This window comes from Acanthochromis polyacanthus, chromosome 9, assembly GCF_021347895.1.
Source record: "Acanthochromis polyacanthus isolate Apoly-LR-REF ecotype Palm Island chromosome 9, KAUST_Apoly_ChrSc, whole genome shotgun sequence".
In the NCBI taxonomy this organism is placed as follows: domain Eukaryota; kingdom Metazoa; phylum Chordata; class Actinopteri; family Pomacentridae; genus Acanthochromis; species Acanthochromis polyacanthus.
In genome coordinates this window covers 38,876,862-38,897,053 of record NC_067121.1, presented here as the reverse complement: position 1 = coordinate 38,897,053, position 20,192 = coordinate 38,876,862, and the positions used below count along the sequence as shown (strand labels likewise).

The 20,192-nt window shown below is 42.1% G+C and overlaps 1 protein-coding gene across 1 annotated transcript in view; it reads left to right on the top strand.

Annotated features, from left to right (window-relative positions):
• usp33 (ubiquitin specific peptidase 33) overlaps nucleotides 1–20,192 on the top strand; it is a 36,085-nt gene that overhangs the window by 6,794 nt on the left and 9,099 nt on the right. The window contains exons 2-16 of the mRNA XM_051952916.1: nucleotides 1,496–1,594; nucleotides 1,699–1,752; nucleotides 1,860–1,922; nucleotides 7,569–7,718; nucleotides 7,895–8,003; nucleotides 11,653–11,722; nucleotides 14,181–14,294; nucleotides 14,432–14,510; nucleotides 17,050–17,491; nucleotides 17,637–17,777; nucleotides 17,938–18,053; nucleotides 19,126–19,298; nucleotides 19,389–19,459; nucleotides 19,546–19,579; nucleotides 19,686–19,731. Of these exons, the coding sequence (XP_051808876.1) occupies nucleotides 1,511–1,594; nucleotides 1,699–1,752; nucleotides 1,860–1,922; nucleotides 7,569–7,718; nucleotides 7,895–8,003; nucleotides 11,653–11,722; nucleotides 14,181–14,294; nucleotides 14,432–14,510; nucleotides 17,050–17,491; nucleotides 17,637–17,777; nucleotides 17,938–18,053; nucleotides 19,126–19,298; nucleotides 19,389–19,459; nucleotides 19,546–19,579; nucleotides 19,686–19,731 (1,746 nt within the window). The 5' untranslated portion in view covers nucleotides 1,496–1,510. The remainder of the gene's footprint in view (nucleotides 1–1,495; nucleotides 1,595–1,698; nucleotides 1,753–1,859; nucleotides 1,923–7,568; nucleotides 7,719–7,894; nucleotides 8,004–11,652; nucleotides 11,723–14,180; nucleotides 14,295–14,431; nucleotides 14,511–17,049; nucleotides 17,492–17,636; nucleotides 17,778–17,937; nucleotides 18,054–19,125; nucleotides 19,299–19,388; nucleotides 19,460–19,545; nucleotides 19,580–19,685; nucleotides 19,732–20,192) is intronic.

The following is a 20,192-nucleotide window of genomic DNA, read 5'->3' as shown; positions in this document are numbered from 1 at the left end:
TGAACATATGTGGAAGGAGCTGAAACATGCCATTTGGAGAAGACACCCATCAAACCTGAGACAACTGGAGCTGTTTGCTCATGAGGAGTGGGCCAAAATACCTGTTGACAGCTGCAGAACGCTCATTGACAAATACAGAAATCGTTTAATTGCAGTGATTGCCTCAAAAGGTTGTGCAACAAAATATTAAGTTATGGGTACCATCATTTTTGTCCAGCCCTATTTCATTAGTTTGTTTTTTTTAATAATTATGTTAATCAACAATTCAAAAGTAATGGCTGATTTTGATTATTTAATTTTCAATAAATTTTTATCTATTGTTACTTTTGTGAGTTTCAAGTGATTTCAGTGAGAATTGTGGGTTTTTCCTTCTTTAACTGAGGGGTACCAACAATTTTGTCCACGTGTGTAAATACTGATATTTTCCCTGTAGCTTCCTGTTATGCTCACTGTTTATTTACAGGTTCCTGTCACAGAGAATAAAAGGAAGAAAAATAAACCAGAAAATATTCACATTTAATTTAGAATTTTAGTTTTTTTTAAAATAAAATTAATAAAGCTCCATTGTGCATAAAATATATGAAAATAAACATTCTGTATGTAAAGTAAAACTAAATGCAGTGAAGAAAAGTGACTCAAAACTTCAAAAAATGTAGAAAAAAACAAAGAAAAAAATCACATTTAAGAACATCAGACCGTCAATAAAATACTTAGAAACAGCTGATCGACATATTTCTTTATTTGATTACATTTTATGATGCTTTTTTTAGTATATTTAATACTGTAGTTCTTTTACTGGTATTTTACCTGCTTCATTTGTTGGATTTCGTGATGTTTTGTTGATGTTTCTGGGTATATTTGTTTTTCTTAGAACTGGGAAATGAGCCGTTCTGGTTTCTGATTCCGCGCTAAACCTGCAGTTACAGCGCTAACATGTGAAGACGCCCGCTACCCTCCGCTCCAGCAGAAGTAGAATTCATATCCGTGATGAAGCTCCTGACCCACATTTCTGAGCCCGGATCAGAGCAGGCCGTCTTCCTCCCGTTCTTTCCATCATTTGGGAGCTATTTTTAGGAGATTTGAACCAACTTGTTCTGCGTTTTTCTACTTTGTCAGCAGTGAAATCATTTCTGGTGTCGGCACGCAGATGGTGCTGGTTGAACATGAGCTACGTTTCATGTTTTACTGCTTGGCGTGTCAGTGACTGATTGTAACGATAATAGGAGGAATTTTTCAGTCATGCAGACACGGAAAAACTTCTGTTATATAACTGTGGTCTGACTGTTGAACTTTTTCCTCAGTGCTGTGAATTTATTTCCCGTTACGGCATCCTGTGTCAGACGTACACCCCCTGTCAAAAGTTTTAGGACAGGTTCTACTTTATTTGAATGAGAAAGTGTCCTAAAACTTTTGACAGGGTGTGTAGGGCTGATGAAAGAACTTTGGCATTTCTTTTTTTTTTTGTTGAGTGTTTTCTTTCTGTTTTCCCTTTCAGGCCGGTGGGAGAGCGATGCCACCGGCGACCAGCTGTGACTGCCCCCATCTGGACTGCGTGGGGGAGATCACCAAAGAGGAACTCATTCAGAAATCCCATGTGAGTGACCCTGCCCACTCCCCTCTTTTAATAGTGTTTGATTCCTTTTTTGATTTCACATCAGAAGAGGTAAATCTAACCAGAGCATCTCCATGTTTTTCTAGGGCCAGTGCCAAGACTGCAAAGTTGGAGGACCAAATTTGTGGGCGTGTCTGGAGGTAAGACAACGCTACCAGTAAAAAAAACACGTTGATCTGTGTGAAATCCTACCTCCTGACACTTGGTTGTTGATTTTTAACACCCTGGTGTTTGTGTTTCTCTTTAGAACGGCTGTGCATATGTTGGCTGTGGAGAATCTCACACCGACCACAGCACCGTCCACTCACAGGTGAGGCGCGACGTCTTTAACCGTCCTGCTGTCCTCTTGGGCTGGACCCGAATATCCGAATATTCGTTCGCTACGGTGGTATCCGGATATTAATTTGGTATCCGAATATTCGGACCCCTCCCATCGGACGTTACCGGGTGGAAAGAATATGCGGCGTTACTGTCTTCCCTCCGCCTTCAGCCCACATCGGCTGACATCGTCGTGTGATCACACAAACATATACACATATGTCTATGTGATCACCCCCTTCCTCCCCCCAGACGAAAATATTCGGAGCTCGTCTCTTCCCTTCGCCCCACTTCGGCTCATCTCGGCTCCTCCATTCGTGTTTCTTAACACCACCCGAATGGCCGGGTGGCTGCCGACTCTGACGTCACGCTTCACTTCGTTGCATAAACACAAGACGTCGGATGTTATGGGGCAGAACGAATATTCGGATATTTGTCATTAATAGGGCCCGAATATTCAGACGCCAGAAACCAGTATTCGGGCCAGCCCTACTAATTTACAAGCACCGAAAAATACTGTTTCCTTGTCTGGAAAAAAAACAAAAGTTTAGCTAATAACCCCCGCAAATTTATGAAAATTTACAAAAACCTTCCGGAAAAAATTTCCAATAATTCCTTGAAAGTTTCCCTGAAAAGTTTTATTTAAAAAAAAAAATCCCCCAAATTTGGCAAGAAAGTTCTTGGAAATATTTTCAGAAAATGAATAAAAATCTTCCAGAAAAAATCCTAAAAATATCTGAAGTGATTACATTTATATAAATGTATCAAAACGTCTAATTTTCATATTGAAATTCAAGGTCAGTGAAGTTACTATATATATTTTTTTAAAAATTGTCTCAAACACTCTCCCTCCCTTTATCCGGTAAATGCTGGCAGAATCCAGGCATTATTTTATCGGTTTTCATGATCGGCAAAAAAACAATAACAATATTGACCGATATTACATTTTTATGCCGATATCGAGCAGATGATATTGATGGGTCGATATTATCAGACAACCTTAGAAGTTACCAAATATGATCTCTTGCCCGACGAAGCCAGGAAATGCTGGTTAATGAGCAAAAAAAGAGTCGAAAAGTGACTGAAAGGGACCGAGTCCGGACAACGTCCAACTGAAAGCAGAATTAATGAGCAAATATATCAGTGGAGGAGCTGAGGAGGCACAGATGGCAGACTAGGACAGGAATACCACTGCCTTGGAATAACACCAACCCAGCCCTGCTCTTATTTTTAACATTAAGTCTCCACGATCAGAGAACGTGCACGTGTCTGTGTTTTAGCTTTTGAAGTGCACGCGTTGTTAGAAACCACCAGGCCGACTCCGTGTGCCTGCTTCTCCACATTCAGTTCAGCTTCAGCAGCGGATCATCCATTATTAATTGGCATTCCTCTGGGAAGTGGGGGAGATTCACCGGTTCTGTCGGCTCCATGGTTACAGGATCCATCCCTCTTACTCAGCCGTCGGTCTCCTCACTGTTGACTCAGGCTTTTCTTGCAGCACTCCAGGCTAAGTGGGGTTAGAAGGCGCGATAAAGGATGTGAGGCGAATGTGCAGTTTGCTCTATTAGAACCTAAATCAAATGCTCAGAGCTTCATGCTAAGAGGCCTGAGCTCTAAACCCGGAGGTGAGACGGATGTCAGATACAGACTGTAATACTCGCTGGAGGCCCTCACATGAAATATCACTCATGAATTTGATTTTCATTCTCTATCTGGGACTTCTGTCTGCAGCTTTCCATCTGCTTTTTGTGTGTTTTTTAAAGCAGAAACCGTCTTTAAATCTAGTAAGAAAGGCAGCCATGCTTAATTAGTGCCCTGGAGGCCCTGAGGGGATGCAAACATTTTAATCTCTTCACTATGCAGGAGGAGAATCTGCTGCTGGTTCACTTCAGATGAGAATGAGTTCCTCTGCTAGTCAAATGACACTGGGAGTAAATACGAGTCACTCGCTCAGAGAGTTGAGGATGAAAGTCGAAGCTCCACTTTTAATACAAAACAGGAGACATAATTACATTTCAAACATCATTATGCATCAAAAAGAACTTTGGGAAGTCCCTCTGCACATTGTAGATGAACTATTTAAGTCTTGCATTTGCTTTAGCGCTACTTGCACTAAAACAGCCACATTTTGTTTGTGAAACACTGCAGATAGGAGGAGAACAGTAGCCGCTGGCGTTCCTTATGTCTTATTGATTCGAGTCAGTAATGTCTTGAAGGCAGAGAGCTGGAGATGAGCAGAACAGACTCGACAGCTGAGCGTTTTATTTTGCAGACTAAACCAGACCTGACCCGCTCCAGATCACACTCAGAGGCAGGTGTGAGATGGAAAGCAGCAGCATAAACAGTTACCATGGATGAAATATCTGCTGTTGATGCGATCACACAGGTTTTCCTGCATTATATCCTCTTCCTGAGTATTATTCTGGCTGTGTGCTGATGTAGGATCTGTTTTTGCTTTAACCCTCGTGTCGTCCTGCGGGTCAAAATTGACCCAGTTTAAAATTTAAAAATGTTGAAAAAAACTTCTGATTTCCACATTTTCAAAATTTTGGGGAAATCTTTGATCATTTTTTTGGTGGAAAAAAATAAATATTAAAAATGAACCAAAATCCAGCGAATTTCAGTGGATTTTGGTTGATTTTTATGCGAACGTTCTTAAGAAAATATCAGAAGGTTTACTGATTTATATGGAGTCACTTTAGATTTTTTGTAAGATTTTACTCATTTTTTGAAAATATTTACCAGATTTTTTTCGCCAAATTTGGGGGATTTAAAAAAAAAAAAACTTTTGAGGGAAACTTTAAAGGAAGTATTGGAATTTTCTTCCTGAAGGTTTTGCAAATTTTCATAAATTTGGGGAATTTTTTTTGCTAAATTTTTGGATTTTTTTCAGACAAGGATACATATATATATATATATATATATATATTCACACTGAAACTTCTGATGTCCACATTTTCAACATTTTGGGGAAATCTTTGAACATTTTTTGGTGGAAAAAAGAAATGTTAAAACTGTTTCTGTAAGAACATTCACAAAAAAAATCAACCAATGCCTGGTTGATTTTTTTTTTGTGAATTTCTTAAAGAAAATATTGAAAGTATTACTGATATATATGTCATCACTTTAGATAGTTTTAAGATTTTTTTTGAGAGGATTTTTACTAATTTTTTGAAAATATTTACCAAACCGGAGGGTTAACAAAACGCTACAGCAGCCTATAGGCCCTGTAAACTGAGCTAGCTGTTAATGCTATAAAGCTGCTATAAATGATTTAAATCGGGCACTCGCAGGCTGCTGTGTCGCCCTGCCAGCTGCTCTCTGCCCCTCGGTGTGAAGCTAATGCAGCCCTGATGAATAATGCAGAGTCTGCTGGTGTTGGGTCTCGTGTGGACCTGCCGGTGTGTCGGAGCAGCAGTGGGTCAGCAGAACTCGGCCATGTTTGCACGGCGGCAGCTCTTCTGCCCTCCTGCAGCCTCATTCTGTCTCCGATCCACCAGAGACGCCCAGCTCTGTCTGAATGCTGCTGCACTTTTTGGGATGTGTGCACAGTTTCGAGCTCTGCAGATGCGTGCTTATTTTATCGTTTAAAACGGGACAGGTTGAAGCTGTCCCATTGGCAGATCAAAAATGAAGAAATTACAAATAACGTGAAACTAAAACTGAACAAAGACATGCAAAAAGGAAAACAACAAGCGATAACACGTAGTGCACAAAACAGACAAAACCAAGCAGTAATTTATTAACATTTACATTGATTTTATGGGTCAGTTTATAATTTAGGGGCTTTTGAAGTCCATGGGATATATCTGACACACATTTTTATGAAAAGTAAGAAACCAAACATTTTTTTATGTTCATTGTGATCATGTCTTTACAAATTCCATGATTATTTGTTATGAAAACAATCACTTTATGTGTCTGTTACAAGTACTCGAATACTTTATTTAGAGTTACTTAGAGTACAGTCTGGAGGTAGAGCTGGAGGTGTGGCTGTATAATGGAAAATCCAAAATCAATACTCAATAGACGCTGATATTATAAATTTCCATTTTGTCAGTGATGTACGAAGAACAGTAGCAGGACATCACAAACAGGACTAATTCTTTTATTTTACTGGACTTATATTGTACTTGAGGCATTTAGTTCCACTGCCAGCAGAACCAGAAGTCTTCATAACAGTTTTGTCTCCCAAAAAGACCGGGAGAACCTCATCCACGCATTCATCTGCTGTAGACTGGATTACTGTAATGGTGTTTTAGCAGAACTTCCCAAAAAGAGCATTAAACAGCTTCAGCTCATCCAGAATGCTGCTGCTGGAGTTTCACCCGGGACTAAGAGATCTGAACACCTCACACCACTTCTGAAAGCTCTACGCTGGCTTCCAGTCAGTCGCAGAATAGATTTTAAAACCCTACTGATCGTTTACAAATCCCAGAATGCATCTGTGATGTGTTCAGATACAAACCCAGCAGGGCTCTTAGATCCACGGACTCAGGTCAGCTGGTCCAGACCCGAGTCCGGACTAAACATGGAGAAGCAGCATTTAGCTGTTCTGCTGCAAACAAGTGGAACAAACTGCAAGTGGAGATTAAACTTTCATCGAATGTAGATGCTTTTAAATCCAGGTTGAAAACATTTGTTTTCTCATGCACCTATGCATGAAATCTACACGGTATCTTTTAACTATCTGCACTAGGGCTGGCCCGAATAGTGGTTTCTGGCCTCCGAATATTCGGGCCCTATTAAAGACGAATATCCAAATATTTGTTCTGCCCCGTAACGTCCGACGGGGGGGCGGCGGTGGGCTGAATATTCGGATCCGTTCGTGTGGTTCGTGCAGCGGTGTCGGAGACGGCCCGAATAGTCGGATCCGTTTGTCTGGTCTCCTGGGTCCACATTTTGCCCTCGTTTAGTCTTTAGTAAACTGAACACCGGTCTTCAGCATCTTGTCTTGTGTTTATGCAACGAAGTGAGGCGTGACTTCAGAGTCGGCAGCAACCCGGACATTTGAGTGGTGTTTACAAACATGAATGGAGGAGCCGAAATGAGCCGAAGAACACGGTGGGATGAGCCGAAGTGGGCCGAAGGCGCAGGGAAGAGACGAGCTCCGAATATTTTTGTCTGGGGGTGATCACATCGACATATGTGTATATGTTTATGTGATCACACGACGAGATGAGCCGATGTGGGCCGATGGCGGAGGGAAGACGGTAACGCTGCATATTCTTTCCACCCGATGACGTCCGACGGGGCGAGGCGAGGCGAATATTCGGATACCAAAATTAATATCCGGATAGTGCTGTAGCGAACGAATATTCGGATATTCGGGATATCCGGGTCCAGCCCTAATCTGCACCTCACTGAAATGCTCTCAGTGTTTATGTAAAGCACTTTGAATTGTGTTGGACATGAAGGGTTCTGTACAAATAAACTTGCCTTCAGTCTGTGGACTTCTGCGCAGACACATAGTTTAGTTCTGTCAGAGCGGCAGAACTCCAGTTGCTGATTGTTGCCACGTGTGTTCAGCTGTTCTCGGTCAAATATTAACATGGTTGGACTTGTTTTCCTTTATCTACACAGCCTGATACGTCCATTCAGCAGAATTTTTTTCTCTCTTTCACAACTTTGTGTGCAGGAGACGAGGCACAACCTCACCGTGAACCTGACCACGCTGCGAGTGTGGTGCTACGCCTGCGGCAAGGAGGTGTTCCTGGAGCGTAAACTAGGTCCTCACTCGTCCCACGCCAACATCAAACCCCTCCCATCGCCACAGAGCATTGGCCAGGTGAGAGCCGGGCTCCCCTCTTCCATTATCTCACAGCTCCATCTGTTCTCTGAGCTGGAGAGCAGCGTTAGTGATGAACCTGCAGAACCATGATACACTCCGTCACTGTCAAGTCGTGGTTATTCATTTATGAGACGAGAGTTTAACGGTGAGCTCTGTGCGTCCTGTTGCTGCAGGATAACGGCAGGGCCCCTGGGAGCCCGACCTCTCTGAGAGTGCCCTCTAATGGAGGCTGTGAAGACCTGGACATGGAGACGGAGGAGGAGGACGACGTGCGAGCCAGAGGTGAGCATGCACAGATGTGGCACAAAGAATTAGATGATTTTAGTCAAGTGTGGCAGAAGAGAATAGAATAATTGGTCCAATGAGTACTAAAATAATAGCTGGTACCAGGAACTATGTCCTGATGGAAAACCTCTCAAGCCCAGCAGGTGCTGGTGGAAAAGCGCCTTAACCCTCCTGTTGTCCTCATTTACGGGCACCAAAAAATATTGTTTCCTTGTCTGAAAAAAAATCCAAAAATCTAGCAAAAAAATTCCCCAAATTTCTGAAAATTTGCAAAACCTTCAGGAAGAAAATTCCAAGAATTCCTTAAAAGTTTTACTTAAAAAAATCCCCCAAATTTGCCTCGAAAATTCTTGTAAATATTTTCAAAAAATGAGTAAAAATCTACCAAAAAAATCCTAAAAATATCTAAAGTGATTACATATTTATCAGTAGAACTTCTAATATTTTCTGAAGAACATTCGCATAAAAATCAACCAAAATCCAGCGAAATTTGCTGGATTTTGGTTGATTTTTATGCGAATGTTCTTCAGAAACATTTTTTTTTTCCACTAAAAAAAATGTTCAAAAATTTCCCCAAAATGTTGAAAATGTGGACATCAGAATTTTCACTGCGAAAATATATTTGAGTTTTTTTTTTTTTTTTTTTTTTGCTGCTTCATGGTCCTGCTGTATCTGTGGGTGGCCGTCCGCTCGGAGACCTCCTGATGAACTTTCTACGTCTCTTCTCGCTCTCTCTGTATTCTTTGGTCCACCTACATCAGCATTTATTGTACCCACTCATGTATTGCACTTATTCTTCCAACAATGAACGTCTTTTACCAGACATGAGGATGATTGCAGCGCCATTCTAGTCGTTTCCACAAACATAAGCTCCTAGGTCAGCAAACAAACTGGGAAATAAAAGTCTAAACATTGAAAATGAAAGTTTTAAATTCCTCTCAGCAGCTGAAGTGCTGCTGCCGTCGGCACGCTTTTCATTCCACTGTTCTAATTTTAATAATTAACGACATGCACTTTTGAAGTCAGCGAGGTGACAAAAATTTAATTGCATTTTATCACCTCTTAATCCAAGTTTGACAAAATTAGAAATGAACGCCTCACACAGAGGGGCGCCGTAATCAGCAGCTGGTTAAGTTCAAAGCAAAGGTGTGATTGGAATTAAAAAGAGCAGTAAATTTTTATGTCAAGGCGCTTTTAGAGGCCCTGACACGCCGAGCAGACTTCAAAAGAAGGAGGGCTGATGAATACCGACCGATGTGTTGCCTCACCCCGTCTCAAGCTGGAAATTGTATTTGAAGGCAGCACAAAGCAAACAGAAACCGTCTGAGACGTCGTTTGGAACGAAATAAAGCAGTTAATGATCTGCTCACGACTCGGTATGAAACAGTCCCGTCAGATGTAGGAGCTGGAAAGGAAAGTGGAGAAACAGCTGCGTGAGATAAAGACTCTAAAAATCCCACATGGACTCGGGTTAAGACGAGGGATGTCCGGTAATATCAGCCCTCAGATATCGGTATCGGTTGATTTCCGAATCGGAAATTGAACAATATCGGCATGTGTTGGCAACAAAGCCAATATCGGACATCTCTAGTTGAGACCACAGGCGGCAGTAGAGCTCAGTGGGTTGACATCCACCAGTGTAAATAATGTCTTCCACAGTGCTGCCATAGACACAGGAGCTCCAACTAATGGCATATGTTCTGTTAAAGCTCCTGTGGTGAAGCTCAGGCGCTGGCAGCGGTCACTGCTCCAGTTATTTTTGTCACAAATACAGTAACGTATGATCAGGAGGCAAAGTAAAAACGCTCTGAGCACTAATGTCCTCGGCTGAATCGGCCCATTATGCAAGGTCAGACTTTCTCTTTTCTCCGAAGTTAGAAAAAAGACAGACTTGCAGCTCGGTTCTCTTTATTATTTGTGGTCGAAACGTCAAACCTGACCACGGTTAGTTGACCAAGCTCACATGTTTTACGGTTGAGTAGTTGTGTTAAGTGATGATATATACATTTACTGGAATGTTTTTATCACTAACAGGTGAGGAACCATATATGGCAACCTCACTGAGCTGAAATTTCAACATAAAAATTAAATATTTTGGAAAAATGCCACAAAAGTAACAAAGTCTTCTGTCCTCCAGTAACACCCAAGGGTTGAAATTTAGAATTTCCAAGTATTTCAGTGAGTGTTCTTGAAGGAGTGTATGATCTAGAAACTGTTTGGTTCCTGTTGTTTGGCTGATTTGTTCTGTTTACAAACCCGGTAGCTCAGCTGTGACACGGCACATTTACAGCTGTAAATTGAAGTTTACGTACACTTGTGAAGACTTGGGTTTCCTTGAATAACTCAGTTTTCTGTTTAAACTCAGAGAACAGCTGCTGACTCAGAGGAGTCAGCAGCTATAGTCAAAAAAGTCAAAATAAATTTTTAACTGAGCAGATTTCATCATTTTTCCAGAAGACCTTAAACAAATTCATGAAAGAACAACAATGCATGATTGATGTTTTTGCTCCAAAGATGCTTTTTTTTTTTCAATAATTCCACCAGACTCAAGACTGCCAAGATATCTGTGATCTTTACAAGCGAATGTAGACGTTTATATTTCAGGCTCAGGAGTCATAATTTGTTCAAATCTGAATACAAACGTGATACTAAATAATCTGCTTTGAATTAATAAAATCATCACATCTGCACACAGCAGCTGCTCCTGCTCTGACATACTTCTAATTATGTCCAATTCTAAACAAATATAAGACAAAAAAGCATATCTTTTTGCTTGATTTGCATCTGTTTTTAGCCCTCTTGGTCTCTTTGTGCTGGTTTTGCTTCTGTTTTTGTCCCTTTGTGCTAGTTTTGCATTGCTTCACATTCATTTTTAGTCCTTTTGCATCTCTTTTAGTAATTTTTTTTCTCTCTTTGCTGGTTTGACATCTCTTTTTGTGTTTCTTTCTGCCGGTTTTGAATTTCTTTATAGTCTTTTTTTTTGTGTCTCTTTTTGCTGGTTTTGCATCTCTCTTTAGCCTTTTTTGTGTCTTCATGTTGATTTTGCATCTCACAGTGTAAATAGCAGAATCTATAGAAGTGTTGTACTAAAACATTATAGAGTTTTTCCTGCTTAGAAGAATTTTTGTGCTTCTCCCAAAGAGGATTTAGGATGAGCTGAATGAAAATCAGAGTGATAAAAACTGAGAATGGAGGGGGAAAAAAAGCATTTGTTTTCATCGATTTTGTTAATTGTGGTTTCATTTACTGAAGCATAAGAGACATTTTGGTTTGTCAGATCGTCAGAAATAAGAGGAAAATGCACCAACATCACTCAAGCAAGGTTACACAGACTCATTGCTTTTACTGTGGTCGCCCCCCAGAGGCCCATTTCATCCCGGAAAAACTCTGTAGTGGGAAATATGGTGCCAAAAATCGGAGCGTGATTGTTCCCCAGAGGGAAATAAGACGAAGAATAATAGCAGGAGCGACTGAATCCATTAGTATGAACTGTTCTGAATACACCAGGTAGCTGCTCTGTCTGATGCTGCTGTAAAATATTAATTCTGCAGATTCTGTAGAAAATTTTTATCTGCCGTCAGAATTTACAAGCGTTTGAGGAGAAGCTTGTTTTTAATTTCCCCGGTGTGTTTTCTGTCTCCGTCAGGCCTGACAGGACTCAAGAACATCGGCAACACCTGCTACATGAACGCCGCCCTGCAGGCCCTGTCCAACTGGTGAGACCTCCGTTTAGCTGTCCGTCACCCCACAGCACCTTATATTAGTCCACATCACCCCCACATCACCCCTACATCCACCTCACATCACCCCACATCACTCTCACATCACCCCTCTGACTCCCGTCCACCCCACAACACCCTATATTACCCCACATCAAACCCCCATATCACCCTACATCATATCGCCCAACATCACCCCATATCACCCTATATTACCCCACATCACCCCTACATCCACCTCACATCACTCCATATCACCCCACATGACCTCACATCCCCCTATATCACCCCCACGTCACCCCACATGACCCCACAACACCCTATATTACCCCACATCACTCCATATCACCCCACAGCACCCCACTTCACACTACATCACCCCACACCACCCTCCCATCCACCCCATATTACCCCCATATCACTCTCCCGTCCACTCCCACATCACTCAATATCACCCTACATCAACCCCATGTCACCCCCCATCGCTCCACACCACCCGACTTCACTCCACTTCACATTACATCACCCCACACCACCCTCCCATCCACCCCATATTACCCCCATATCACTCTCCCGTCCACTCCCACATCACTCCATATCACCCTACATCAACCCCATGTCACCCCACATCGCTCCACACCACCCGACTTCACTCCACATCACACTACATCACTCCACACCACACTCCCGTCCACCCCATATAACCCCTCATCACCCCACATCATTCCATATCACCCTACATCATATCACCCCACATCACCTTACATCACTCCACATCACCCCACAACACCCTATATTACCCCATATCACCCCCACATCTGCCCCACATCACTCTCCCGTCCACTCCCACATCACTCCATATCACCCCACATGACCTCACATCCCCCCTCTGACTCCTGTCCACCCCACATCACCCCACATCACCCCATATCACCCAACATCACCCCTCTGACTCCTGTCCACCCCACATCGCCCCACATCTCCCCACATCACTCCATATCACCCAACATCACCCCACATCACCCCTCTGACTCCCGTCCACCCCACATCTCTCCACATCACCCCACACCATCCCATATCACCCTAAATCATATCACCCCTGTGACTCCTTTCTGCTCACTCTTTTAACCTGCTTGTTCCCAGCAGCCGGTTGTTGTTTTGTTCGCTGCCCTCCTGCTTCTCGTTGACGGTGAGAAACGACCACGGCGGTGCTCATTTGGGAGAGTGACGGCTGAGTGCAAATTTGCTGCACTGCACCATTTGAGACGGCAGAAATGGCCTTTTGTAGTTCCCTGTAGGGTCTACTGGTACAAATTAGCACCAACTCTTTCTCTACATTTCTTCTGTTGCTTCTCCTCCTTTACTACTCTGTCTTTTTATGTCTCCCTTTACAGTTTCTCCTCCAGTCTGCCACATCTTTCATTGTTTCTTGAAGTGCCCGTCTGTCTGCTTCGCTGTTTACGTTCGGTTGTTAGTGTGGTCATTTAAACTGGAGCTCTGCAGCAGAGCTCCAAGACATCTCTGTTGCTCTACCTTTTTCTTTTGTTTGTCAAAGCGCAGCAAACCCCTGTCCTCCTTTCTAATCCCCTCCACCCACGGGCTGGTAAATTCTTAAATTAAACAGATGATGCCAAGTCTGGATACTAGTCAAAACGGGGGAAGATGTGGGTCAAAATTTGCAATCTAAATCACGTTCCAAAAATAGGAGGAAGTGAGTCACGCAGCTGCAGAAGGAGGGACGTTTTCCTGAAACTTTGCTTTGATGTGTGCTGTTTGTGTGCTTCCCTCCGTTACTGTCGGGTCGTTATTCACTCCGAAGGACTTCTGTCTTGCCAGGGGAAGGAACACTCCATGCCTTATTCATTCTGGAGTTTGTCTCTTTCTTGCAGATTCCTGTCCATTCTGAATCCATCAAAATAAAATCCCCTCAGCTGTTTTTTTCTTTTTACTCTGATGTCCTTTAACTCTCGGCTGAGTGAAGAGTGTTTTTTGCTTTTTTTTTTTAGCGTTCGACAGAAGCTCTGGGAGCGTGTGATATCACTCTACAAGTGTAATTCAAATTTAATGAAATGGAATGAATAAAAATCCAGACAGAAGGCAGCATTATGAAGAAATGTTGACCTTAAACCACTCCAAACCTCCTCTCTCATTAATCATTTTCTGTTGTCTGACCTCTGTGAGTACAATAGAAGGAAACGATCTGAATCTCAAATGATGAGCTGATGTTAGAGGATCCAAAAATCCATTTGTAAACACAGCAGATTCTTCTAACTGTCCACAGTCCCATGCGGTTTATCTTATTGATGTTTATCTTCATTTTTTGAATTCCATTCCTGTCTTTTTGGTAACGGTAACCAAACAATAACTCTTCTGTCAATGGAGGATGTACATGTAGCCTTGTTTGTTCTTACGTAGGATGTAATCTTTTTTTTTTTTTTTTTTTTCCCATCTGCAGCCCGCCCTTGACGCAGTTCTTTCTTGAATGTGGCGGCCTGGTGAGGACGGATAAGAAACCTGCTCTCTGCAAAAGCTACCAGAAGCTGGTGTCGGACCTGTGGCACAAAAACAGGTGTTTGACTGCAGAGTTCAATGAAATGGTTGCTGGACTATCCCTGAGTGCAACAACATTTTTGTAGCAGCAGCTGTTAAATTTCCATCTCAACATCAAGTATTTTTTAATCAGGCTGTCGTTTTCTCTCTGTGCAGGCCCTCCTACGTCGTCCCGACCAACCTGTTCCAGGGGATCAAAGCCATAAACCCCATGTTCAGAGGATACTCTCAGCAGGTGATGAAACAAATGTGCAATGTTCATAATGAAGGTGAAAAGTCAGTGAATGTAGCTCAGTCCGAGGTGGCGTACAACCGGAGAATGGAAACAAAGCCGTCTGATAGCGCCGCTTGATGACGTACACCCCCTGTCAAAAGTTTTAGGGCACTGTCTCATTCAAATAAAGTAGAACCTGTCCTACAACTTCTGACAGGGGGTGTATTTCATCATATGGATGTGATCAGGGCAGGACTCTGATCATACATGTAAAGTTTCAGGCAGATTGGAGCATGTTCAGGGCATTTACACAGCATTTGAAATTTCATGGAGAAGGATCCAAATTCCAGAGGCCGCCACGGACACGCCCTTTGACTTTGGAAAAAGATTTTAATAACTTTGGGTCATTAAGGCCTCCTGTATGTACTGGCCCAATTTGAGGTGAATTAGAGTTTCCCCCTAGGAGGAGTTTGCTCTAGAAAAAAATGAAAAATGGGCAAAATCTGACATTCAACACAAAATAGCTCACTTCCTGTTGGGTTTGGAATGTGGCTGTCACTGACTTTTTTGTTCAGCCTGATGTGCTGCATATGTGTACCAAATTTGGTAGATACACCCCCTGTCAAAAGTTGTAGGACAGGTTCTACTTTATTTGAATGAGACAGTGTCCTAAAACTTTTGACAGGAGGTGTATTCATCCGTTCATCAACTAGTTCCACATCACGATGAAACGGCGTAGGTCGATGATGTCGTGCGCCGAGGACTTCCTGTTTGTTTTTATCACATGTTAAAAACTGGACCAGCTGCTGTGAGTCCAACACGTGGATTTCTGCCTTAACTTCTGTGATATTTGGGCGTTTCAAGGTCATTCCAAAATGTTTGTCTCATGGGTTCTTTTCTCTTGCTTTTTAATATCGTATGGACTTGTAGTGAGCTGGGGTTGTTGCTGGTCTGGCCTCAGACCGTTTAGTTGTCCCAGACTCTGACACAGTCTCTGCTGTTTCTTTTCTGCTCCATATCACTCCATTCTCATTTCTTTACAGAAATTACTTTACCTCTTGCTCCTATCACTCAGTCAGATAAACCTCAGTTACTGAAGCTTTGTACTTTGACACACACAGTTCCACACATTAGGCCTAGAGGTAAATTGCTTGATTTGAGTCCAGGTGGAGCTTTAAAGCAAGGTTTTTACACATAATGGATTTCAGGAGACGTTAAGCTGAAGCACTCGTTGTCTTTGGCCAGCGTCCGTAAATGAGGGTTTTATAAGCTTGAACGGTGAAATGATAAAAGAGCCTGTTTCCTCTCGGCTTGCCAGTGTTTGTTCAGAGGAGTTAACTGAGGAATATTCATTTGTCACGCCACGCTGGGCTGCACAGCCGTGGGTTTAGCAGCGCTTTGAGTGGAGTGAACGTTCCAGCTCCCGGCAGAGGACGGAGATTGGATGTCTGAGGTTCATTAAGTTTGATTAAACATTCACAGGCTTTTGGTTTCGGATTCTGTGATCCAGGATTGGGATAAACAAGGAGGTGCAGCGGTTTCTGTAGCTTTACTGCATCTGTCAAACTCCATTATATTCTGAAGTTTTATTCAGAGATGTAAAAAACAGAACAACTCTTTGATTTTACTAGAAATAACTGCAGCTACACTGGAAAAATGCTCCTCTCTAAACAAGAGAAAAAACTTATTTCAAGGAACTTTTCCCTTGAAATAAGTGAAAAAATCTGCCAATAGAACAAGTGAGAAATGACTTGGTGAGATTTCTTGAAATAAGATGTGATATTTAGAATATTGAGATTTTAAAATTAGCTGGAAAACTTATTTTAAGCTCTGTTTTACCAGGATTGTCAAAATTAGGTGTATTAACCCTCCTGTTTTCTTCATTTATGACACCAAAAAATGCTGTTCCCTTGTCTGAAAAAAATCCAAAAATTCAGCAAAAAAAATCCCCAAATTTATAAAAAAAACCTTGCAAAATCTTCACAAAGAAAATTTCTTTAAAAGTTTCCCTGAAAAGTTTAATTATTTTTTTTTAATTCCCAAATTTGGCAAGAACTAAAAAATTTAAATATATATATAAATTGTAAATATTTTTGAAAAAAGAATAAAAATCTTCCAAAAAAATCCTAAAAATTTCTAAAGTGATTCCACATTTATCAGTAAAACTTCTAACATTTTCTTTAAGAACATTTGGAAAAAAAATCAACCAAAATCCAGTGAAATTCGCTGGATTTTGGTTGTTTTTTTTTTCCCCCCCAGAATGTTCTGAAAGAAGTATTTTTTAAATATTTGTTATTTTCCATCAAAGTTATTTTCACTGTGAACATTTTTTTTTCTCCACATTTTCAAACTAAAACAGATCAATTTGACCCGCAGGACGGTTAAAACGAGATAATTTCAAGATTGTTACGTAACAGGATATTTAAGAGTCCTAAAACGCATCCCTTTATCTTAAATCAAGTGGGATGAGACATTTTGACTAAAAGTAAGACAAACAGACTTGGTGAGACTTTGAGTTTTTGCAGTGTCATGTTTAGCGTTATCCCCACTTGATCTCCAGGACTCACAGGAGTTTCTGCGCTGCCTGATGGATCAACTTCACGAGGAGCTGAAGGAGCTGCTAGCTGAGCCCTACGACCAATCCAACGGCATCTCCTTGGACGACTGCTCCGAGGAGGACAGCCACAGCCAGTCAGATGACTTCCAGTCATGCGAGTCCTGCGGCAGCAGCGAGAGGGCCGACAACGAGCTGCAGGGTGGAAACGTGATGATGGACGACACCAACGAGGCGGAGATGCTGATTCCTGAGCCAGACGAGATCCAAGCCAACAGGGAGTGGCAGAAAGAGAAGAACATGATTAACGACCTGTACCGCTCCGGGGTTACCGGCGTTATGGGGGGAAGCACCGGAGCGGACATCGACAAAGACGTTGACACCACCACCGAGACGACGCCCATCATCAGCAGCCAAGGAGCCATCAAGGCTCAGAGCAGAACATCAGGTAAACATGTTGAAGAGAAACGCAGGACCTCACTCCCTGTCATGGTTTCAATTTACTTGATTGCATTCTTGGCTTTTTCATATTCAGTGTGAAATTTATGACCTTAAGAGTCTCACAAACTTGGCTCTCTCTCTCTCTCTTCCAGATTGCTTTCCAGATATCCAAATGTGCAACACAACAAGACCGCAGAGTCCAGTCCCCATGGAGGGACACGTCCCCAAAATGTCCAGCAGCCCGCCCAAAGCCACCTCCGGCTGGCCCAGTCTGAACCCTGCACACAAGAAAGGTATGCAGCTCTGTCTGTCAGCGGCATGTCCGGGCTGAAAGTTCAAAACGTTAGGAGGTTAGGAAGGTAACGGGATCCTCAGACTGTCTTTGCTGACTCTGGTGTCAGACTTACTGTACTGGAAGTCACTGTTCTCATGTTTCTCTCTGCCCTCCCTCAGCGGTGACCACGTTCTGTCCACCAAAGAACAAGCGTCAGAAGAAATATCGCAGCGTCATCTCAGACGTGTTCGACGGGACCATCGTCAGCTCAGTTCAGTGCCTCACCTGCGATCGGGTTAGTGCCGCTCTTCAGTCTGTGTTGTTCCCTTTATGCGTTGACATTATGGGATTGCTGAGAGAGTGACAGAGTCTCAGGGAACAAGAGTATGCCACTGGACAGTCATGTTTTATCAGATTAGCATGTAAATACAGCGATGTTAACCCTCGTGTCGTCCTGCGGGTCAAAATTGACCAGATTTAGAAGTTAGAAAATGTGGAAAAAAAAAAAAAAATGTCAGTGAAGCTTCTAATGTCCACATTTTAAATATTTTTGGGAAATCTCTGAACATTTTTTGGTGGAAGAAAAGAAATGTTAAAAATGTTAAAAAAAATATTTTTGGTGCCCGTAAATGAAGACAACAGCAGGGTTAATGTGCTAGAAGATGTTTGAGTGAAATAAGCAGTCTGTTCCATCGCTACGACTGACAGTCTCAAACAAATGGATTCATATCTGGGATTTGATGTGTAGCAAATATGGATGCTAGTGATTAATCGTTAATCAGTTATTAAATAATTTAACCCTCCTGTTGTCTTCTCTTATGGACACCCCAAAAAAATATTGTTTCTTTGTTTGAAAAAAGTAAAAAAATTCAGCAAAAAAATTCCCCAAATTTCTGAAAATTTGCAAAATCTTCAGGAAGAAAATTCCAATAATTCCTTAAAAGTTTTTCTTGAAAGTTTAATTTAAAAAAAAGAATCCCCCAAATTTGGCAAGAAAATTCTTGTAAATAGTTTCAAAAAATTAGTAAAAAATCTTCAAAAAAATATCTAAAAATATCAGTAAAACTTCTAATATATTCTTTTATAACATTCATTAAAAAAAAATCAATTTCGCTGGTTTTAGGCTGATTTTTTTTTTTTGGTGAATGTTCTTAAGAAACACTTTGTTTCTTTTTTCCATCAAAAAATGTTCAAAAATTTTCCAAAAATGTGGACATCACAAGTTTCAGTGTGGCAACATTTCAAACTTTAGAACGGGTCAGTTTCGACCTGCAGGACGACACCACGGTTAAATAATAATCTGCTAGACGGTGACGGTTCCTGGCTTCACTCCTTCGCTGAAGCTTTCCTCTCTGTGTGGCTGGCAGGTGTCCGTGACTCTGGAGAACTTCCAGGACATTTCGTTGCCCATCCCGGGGAAGGAAGACCTGGCCAAGCTCCACTCCTCCACCCACCAGACCTCCCTGGTGAAGGCCGGCTCCTGTGTGGAAGCTTACGCCCCACAGGGCTGGATAGCGTTTGTCATGGAGTACATCAAGAGGTGAGTATCACCACGTCTGTTTGTTTACATCGGCTCTAGTGAATGGCCGTGTCTGTGTAGAATTCACTCCTCTGTTTGTTTCTTCTCTAGCTGGTTCTGGGGTCCAGTGGTTACGCTACAAGACTGCCTCGCTGCTTTCTTTGCCAGAGACGAACTAAAGGGTAAAGCAAGTGGGCGGCAAAATGTGTCCTGCTAACACAAACATTCGGATTGATGTGTCAGTAACTGTGGGTTTGTTATTTTCTAGGAGACAACATGTACAGCTGTGAAAAATGCAAGAAGTGAGTAATCTGGACGGCTTTGCTGAGCACTGAACCGGACCAAACATTATAGAATGACTGCAACCTGTGATGATTCTCCATCTCCTTTGTCTTTTTCTCCTCTCAGATTACGAAACGGAGTCAAGTTCTGTAAAATGCAAAGCTTGCCAGAGGTACGCGGACATTTCCAGTCAATCACACTGTAAAGAAACAGAACTCTTAGTGCAGAATACAGTTGCATGCAAAATGATTCAACCCCCGTGGTGTATAATATATAATCATATACATATAATAATGAGGACTGTAGGCCTGAGAACATCGCTGAGCTAGAGAGCATCGTCAACGAGGAGTGGACTGAAATGACCAAGGAGCTGCAAGAAGCTTGTTAGAGACGATACCTCCATCTACAGGAAGGAAGGGAGGAAATTAGGAGGGAAAGATGGAAGGAAGGAAGGAAGAAAGAAAGAATGGAAGGAAGGAAGAAAGGATGGAAGGAAGGAAGGAACAAAGGATGAAAGGAAGGAAGGAAGGAACAAAGGATGAAAGGATGGAAGAAAGGATGGAAGGAAGAAAGGATGGAAGGAAGGAAGGATGGAAGGAAGGAAGGATGGAAGGAAGGAAGGAAGAAAGGATG